This window comes from Chroicocephalus ridibundus, chromosome 1 (genome assembly GCF_963924245.1).
Source record: "Chroicocephalus ridibundus chromosome 1, bChrRid1.1, whole genome shotgun sequence".
Taxonomy (NCBI): Eukaryota; Metazoa; Chordata; class Aves; order Charadriiformes; family Laridae; genus Chroicocephalus; species Chroicocephalus ridibundus.
Window position 1 is genome coordinate 77,689,384 of NC_086284.1, and position 7,073 is coordinate 77,696,456.

General features: G+C 49.2%; 1 protein-coding gene across 1 annotated transcript; it reads right to left on the reverse strand.

Moving 5' to 3' along the window:
- Positions 1 to 1,366: 1,366 nt before the first annotated feature.
- Positions 1,367 to 5,243, reverse strand: SLC25A6 (solute carrier family 25 member 6). Its single transcript, XM_063340682.1, has 4 exons — positions 5,065 to 5,243; positions 3,436 to 3,922; positions 2,523 to 2,663; positions 1,367 to 2,023 (listed from the first exon to the last, which is right to left on the reverse strand). Exons 1-4 carry the CDS (start codon positions 5,173 to 5,175, stop codon positions 1,866 to 1,868), a joined length of 897 nt encoding a protein of 298 aa, XP_063196752.1. The 5' UTR covers positions 5,176 to 5,243; the 3' UTR covers positions 1,367 to 1,865.
- Positions 5,244 to 7,073: the final 1,830 nt, after the last annotated feature.

Below are 7,073 nucleotides of genomic sequence, written 5' to 3' on the forward strand. Positions count from 1 at the left end.
CAAGCCACTGATACAGAAAATAAACCTAAGCAATGTATTTATCTAGACAAAAACTCTTCCCCTGCCCTGCAAAATCGATATAATTACAACTGAAACAGCAGGCTGATTGGCAAGGTCAACACCAAATGACCTGCTCACACCACAAGAGAGCGACCATTACCGAACAGGATAAAACCACTTGCAGTAGGTACATAAAAGTTTGCTGTTAGCCTGTGTACAAAGCAGCTGTGTCATGTACTTACATTCACATACGGACGTGGAAAGCAGTGCTTCTGCCACAGTGAAGGGAAAAGGTAAATTGAGAGGAAGGTAATAAGCAGCCAAAGCCACGTAGTTAATTTAAATACTTCATCTTGAACAGCAACCTCAGAAGGCACACAAAAGAAATCAAGACAGCTCAGTCAGCCTTCAATGACTCAAACACTGACACACTGTTTCTTTCTCAAGATATAGGGAGAGTTCTTAAAAACACGAGTGGAAGATGAACATCCTGGCTTCCTTTACTGGTCCCCCTACCATGCCTTTGCAGATTACAAAGTACAAAAGTAGGATTATATACACATGAAGAACAGCACATAGGTATTACATTATCTCAAAGAGCAGTATGAGGAATTATTCAACCCGATTTTGGTCTTTCAGCGATCCCAGAACTAGACATCAATCAGTTAATGTTGAAGGCTGAGCTACCTTCATCTATATTTTACAGCTACGCGGAAGCATACATATTCCCTCCCACACCCCCCGTCAACTTCACCTTGTAGAACGAGCCTCGTTTCAGATTAAATTCGCCTTGCACAGAGGTACTGACCACTGCTACAGAGCAGGCCAAACAGTATCTCGAGTGGCATAATCAGCATTTCCAAACAGCAGCAACAATACAATACATAGGTTACTCAGAAGTTGAAGGCATTTACTAGGTTCCTGGGTTTTTGCATGAATGCCATGTCGCTTTCTATATTGACTTAAAAAAAAAATAAAATTTCATTTTAAGCTGTTTTACCAAGGGCAAGAGTTTTACTTTTTGACTGTCCTTGGGACTTTGGGTTCTCCTAGCACTACAACAGAAACCCCCCCATTTTAAATTATACAAAAAGTTGCAAATCAATTTCTAAGAATCATGCAAAAAGCCACTTGCAGCAGCCCATCATACACTATCAGGCACAAAGAATGGGAGTGGTTTCTATTAATATAACCCATGCTTCCCCCCCAAAGTTCTCACATTCAATTATTTCTTAAAAAAAAAAAAAAATCAAGCTTTTTCTGTTACAGAGTGCAGTGTAAGTGTATCAGAGGAACCATTATCTGAAACAAGTTTTCAAACGAAAGAGGCTTTCCCAAAGCTTTTATGTAATAATTTCAACACAGACAGAGTAAGTATGTTTATTGTTTTTACAGCAGAATGCCCCAATTTAAGAACAAAATTGCTAGATGTTCAGCTGTGCAAAATGGTACATAGTGCTTCAGTACAAGTGGAAAAGAACATGATTTGTTAGCAAGTACTTTCAAATACAATTTTATGGTCCTAGAAGATAGGACTTGAAACTGGGGACTGATCCACAGGCAAACAATTTTTTCTGCCTAAATTGGACCCAGCCACTTTGGACCCAGAACCAACGCCACTCACTCCTCATTGCTGGGGGGAAAAAAAAAAAAAATAATTGCCACACTGAATTGCCAGATTCAGTGTCTTCATGCATGTTACTGAGAAATGGATCAGTCCTCTATGTCAGTTTCTAGCCCCATCTACAAGTATCATCTGGCTCCGATAAATAAGACTCACAGGAATTTCTTGAAGGTCAATGGTCCATAATGGTAGTTATTCTACATGATCTGCTCAACTTGATTTCCAACTCTAGTTAGGCTGCTTAAATGACTTTCTTGAATTCATCGTACAGCACAAGCACAAAAGCACCCCCCATTCCTCTGAGAACATTAGACCATGCACCCTTGAAGAAGGCCTTTCCTCCCTCATCCCTTGCAATCTTCCGCCAGCAGTCAATTGTTCCAGAGTACATGATATCAGCTGTAGAAAAAGAGCAAAAAGTCATTTTTAACTCCTATAATTGTATCCAAGGAGTTTTTAACAACTACCCTGTTTCACTCTTCTAGCTGCTTTGCAATGTCCCCAACTACATTTTAAGACTGTAACAAAATACTAGTTCAGGCAATAGAAAAGCTTCCTATCTGCTTGTCTAGTTATTAAAAGCTAAGTCAGATAATAAAAATGTTACGTGTTCTTTTTGGCAACTATACTGTCCCCTAACTGCCTTCGTTTAATTTGTCATTGCAAACAGGCAGTCCATTTGCTCATTTCATACTCTATAAAGAAAAGTCCTCAGCATAATTCCTGACAAACACCACAAGTTATGACCCTACTGCATTTCCTCATATATTTTAAACGTAATAAAACTTAAATCAGATTTATGGAACAAGGAACTGTAAGTGCTGAGGGATGACTATTAGGAAAAAAGTACCCCATCTTGTTAATGCTATTTAAAGAACTGCACATATTAACAGCCCACCTCCTTTGCGTCCTGACTGCATCATCATTCTACGCCGCACTGTATCAAAAGGATAGGAGACCACACCAGCCACAGCAGTCACCGTCTGGGCAATCATCCAACTGATAACAATATGAGTATTTCTGGGATCTGGGAGCATGCCTGCAATAAAACAAAAAGTAATTAGCTTTTTATCTTGTACATCCTCCTCCAGTTCACTCATTACGTAACAGCTACCTTACTAGATGAAACATTACAAAGCCATACTTTGAAGTTACACCAATACAATTGATAAAATTTAAACATGCTGAAGCAGTATTAAAAAAAGTCAAGGGAATTCACAGGATTTTTTTCTTCCTCTCTTTGATTACCTGTTGTAATCAAAACAGGTAACGTTTAGGCACGAGGATGTTTTTCAGACCGGAATGAGAAGATATCTAACTATTGTCTACTCTTTTCAGAAACAGTGTCACTAAAATAAGTCATTGTCCCTGTGCATTATATTAAACTATAAACTAGTGTCAACAACCTCTATGCCCAAATGTCAAGCTTAACAAACAAGTGCTTTGTAAAAGCACTGCTCAAACCCATTCTGCTAAACACACTTGAATTGGTTTAATATAACCACAGTAATGCACTGAACAAAAGAACTTTTAATTGTGTATGGTTACCAACATTCTTTGCCAGCGTTAGGAAAAGCTCCATTAAAGACACGTACAAAACCAGGAGTATTTGCGGTAGCCTGCTGCCACCAATATATGCCTGAGTTTTGCCTTGAACACTGCAGTGCCACTGCAGTTGGCACCAATACCCGCTTCCACCTCCACCATCACATAAGCTATAGTTATTACAGACAAAGTAACATCCAAGAACATACATAAAGAGACAATACAATTCTGAAAATCAGTTTATCAGATCCTTTCTGAAATTTTACCTTTTGCTGTATCATAGATCCCAAAGTAGGCAGCTCTATAGATGATGATGCCTTGGACAGAGACATTGAACCCTTGATACAAGCCACGCAGACCATCAGACTTGGTAATTTTGACTAGACAGTCCCCTAGACCAGAGAATTCTCTGTCTGCACCAGCTTTTCCGACATCAGCAGCCAAACGGGTTCTTGCAAAATCCAAGGGGTAGACAAAGCAGAGGGAAGTGGCTCCAGCTGCACCACCAGAAGCCAGGTTACCAGCAAAATACCTCCAGAATTGAGTGTGCTTGTCTACACCTCCCAAGAACACCTGCTTATACTTATCCTTGAAGGCGAAGTTGAGAGCTTGAGTTGGGAAGTATCTGATGACGTTTGCCAAGTTTCCTCGCCAGAAAGACAGCACCCCTTGTTCCTTTGGAATACGCACTACACAATCGATGATACCCTTGTACTGCTTATCAGCGGCAATTTGTTTACTTGCATGTTGTACCTGCAAATAAAAAAAATACGTATTTTGACTGTATGCCTTGGCAGGCCTGCAGTACAGCTGGGCTGAAGTCTGCTTCTACTATAAAACAAAGAGCTGTTAGGCCTGAATGCTTCATGACGGTTGTCCATGAAGGTTAAGCCCCTCTGAGTCATGATAAAGCAGCTCTAATAGCAAACTTCCGAGCAAAAGCTCCCGGGTCAGTCTGACTCTCAAGACTAGAAGAGCCGTGCATTTATTGGTATTTTGGTGAAGACCCAAGAATTCAGGGATTGACTAAATTCTCAAGAATTAAAGGCGTAGGTTTTACACGCACACAAAAGAAGAGAGTGAATGTGAAGGAAGAACCATGGATACAGGTGGGTCTTCTACAATCCTAAGAACCAGGAATAAGGGGTAACACTGATTCCTAGCTTCTTCGCAGCTCAGGACTTGCCAGAATCATAAGGGCCACCCGTGAGGAGGAAGGGCGAACACAAGTACGCGCAGGCCAGGCCTCCCGACAGCTCTCGCTGACAGCGGCGCCGGGGCCTGCGGGCGGGCGGCCTGACCCATCCGCATCACGCCCAGAGGACTTCCAGCCGGGGCGGGTGGTGGGGAGCGGCGAGGCGGCCGCCAGGCCTGGGCCCGCCGTCCCCGGCCAAGGTCACTCGAGTCACCTTGGGGCGCCCCCCACGCCCCGCCCCGCCCCACGGTGGGGAGGCGGGAGGGGGGGCAGGTCACGCCAGGCCGCCGCGCGCCCGCCGCCGGCGCCCTACCCGGCCCCGCCCCGCCGCCGGCCCAATGGGCTGCTGCGGCCGCGCCGTCACGTGAAGGTCACCAAGATGGCGGCGCGCTACGGCCCGCCCGGAGCGGGGCGGCAGGAAGTGACACCGGGAGCCGCCCCCCTCCCCCCCACCCCGTCCCCGCATAGCGGAACCGGCTTCCCCGCCGCCGCCGCCCACGTGACCATCCCCCCTCCCCCCAGCGGGCCGCCGCCTCGCCCGCGCCCTTTGTTCTGCGGGGCAGCGCCTGCCCGCACTCCTTCCGTCCTTCTCTCCCGCCCAAGCCGGGCCTCGGTGGGCGCCGGCGGCGGTGGAGGGGGGGGGGGGTGGAGAAAGCGGGGGGAAGGTGACGGGCTGCCCGGTCACCGCCGCGCCGCTGACCTGTAGCAAAAGCTTGACCCGCTCGATGGGCGCCACCGCCGTCTTGCTGATGGCGGCGGCGACGCCGCCCGCCAGAAAGTCCTTGAGGAAGGAGATGGCCTGGTCCGCCATGTTGAGCCGCCACCGGGGGAAGAAACGCCGCTGCCGCTCAGGCCGAAAGGGCGGGACCGGCGCCGCGCAGCGGCTAAATGGCGGGCGCCGCCGGCCACGCCTCCCGACGTCCCATTGGTCGCGCCGCCTGAGGAGGCGGGCCACCGCCTCAGGGATGGTCCCGCCCCTTCCCCCCGCCCCCCCTCCCTTCACCGCCCCTGCGGCGCCAGTGGCGCAGCGCCGCGTCGCCCAGGGCGGCTCGGGCCGGCCGGTAACCTCTGCCCGCCCGCCGCCGGCACCGGCTGGCCTCGGTGAAGGGCGAGAGGCCTCGCCTCCGCCCCCGCCCGGCCTGTGCGAAGGCGCTGGGTGAGCAACGGCCATCCGCAGGCCGTGCCGCGGCCCGGTCCCGGGCCGCGGCACGGCCTGCGGATGGCCGTTGCTCACAGAATAACGGTCGCTATAATCCGAGCACCGGATTTGGGGTACAGGTTTGTGAGCCCGCCCGGTCAGGGAGTGGGGCAGCTGGTTTATGGCCAGTAACAAGTGGTGTTCCCCAGGGCCGTGTATTAGGGCTTGGTTCTGTTTAACATCGATGATCTGGATGAGGGGATCGAGCGCACCCTGGTTAAGTTTGCAGACAGCGCCAAGTTGGGTGGGAGTGTTGATCTCCTTCAAGGCTCTACAGAGCGATCTGGGCAGGCTGGATGGAGGGGCTGAGGCCAATAGTATAACATTCAACAAGGCCAAGTGCCAGGTCCTGCACTTGGTTCACAACAACCCCATGCAGCGCTACAGGCTTGTGGAAAGGTGGCTGGAAAGCTGCTTGGTGGAAAAGGACCTGGGGGTGTTGGTTGACAGTGTGCCCAGGTGGCCAAGAAGGCCAACAGCATCCTGGCCTGTATCAGGAATAGTGTGGCCTGCAGGACTAGGGAAGTGATCATCCCCCTGTACTTGGCACTGGTGAAGCTGCACCTTGAATACTGTGTTCATTTTTGGGCCCCTCACTCCAAGACATTGAGGCGCTGGAGCGTGACCAGAGAAGGGCAACGAGGCTGGTGAGGGGTCTGGACCACCGCTCTTATGAGGAGCGGCTGAGGGAGCTGGGGTCTCCTTTACCCTGGAGAAAAGGAGGCTGAGGAGAGACCTTACCGCTCTCGACAACTACCTGAAAGGAGGCTGTAGTGAGATTGGGGTCAGTCTCCCAAGTAACAAGCAATAAAACGAGAGGAAATGGCCTCAAGTTGTGCCAGGGGAGGTTTAGATTGGATATTAGGAAAAATTTCTACATCAAAAGGGTTATCAAGTACTGAAACAGGCTGCCCAGGCAAGTGGTTGAGTCACAATCCCTGGAGGTATTTAAAAGACATGTAGATGTGGCGCTTAGGAACATGGTTCAGTGGTAACTTGGCAGTGCTAGGCTAACAGCTGGACTTGACAATCTTAAAGGTCTTTTCCAACCCAAACTATTCTATGATTCTAACCAAGCAAACTAGGATGATCATTTGGTGGTGACTGTTGGAAGCCCATGTAGGATGGGGCCCTGGGCCGCAGCAGCAGCCATTAGGTGGAGGGGAGCCGATTTGGGGCATTGGGTGCCAGTAGGTTTTACTCCATACTTGCCACCCTCAGGGTAATGGTGATCGAAGGCATCTCCTTGTTTCCATGTTCTGTTCGCACCTGCTCCTCCTCACCATGGCAGTGCCAAGTATCACATCACCGGGCTTTTCCATCAGTCACTGAACTGATCTGAGACAATGAAGTGCCAAAGAACTGCGATTTCCTAGAGGAACAATGGGGAAGTGTGGTCCCAGCTTCTTGTGTGGTACCCATGTTAGATGCTGTGAAAAGCTCTTCTGCAGGTTGCCTGAGCAGGTTATCAGGGCAGGGCCTATCTGCCCCTAAAAAGACAGGTCTGGTCT

Coding starts and splice junctions, on each gene's coding strand:
- SLC25A6 (XM_063340682.1), bottom strand. CDS start 5,175: ATGGCGGACCAGGCCATCTCCTTCCTCAAGGACTTTCTGGCGGGCGGC. Junction 3,923..5,064: donor GGGTCAAGCTTTTGCTACAG/GTCAGCGGCGCG, acceptor TTTTATTTGCAG/GTACAACATGCAAGTAAACA. Junction 2,664..3,435: donor GATCTATGATACAGCAAAAG/GTAAAATTTCAG, acceptor GTTTTATTGCAG/GCATGCTCCCAGATCCCAGA.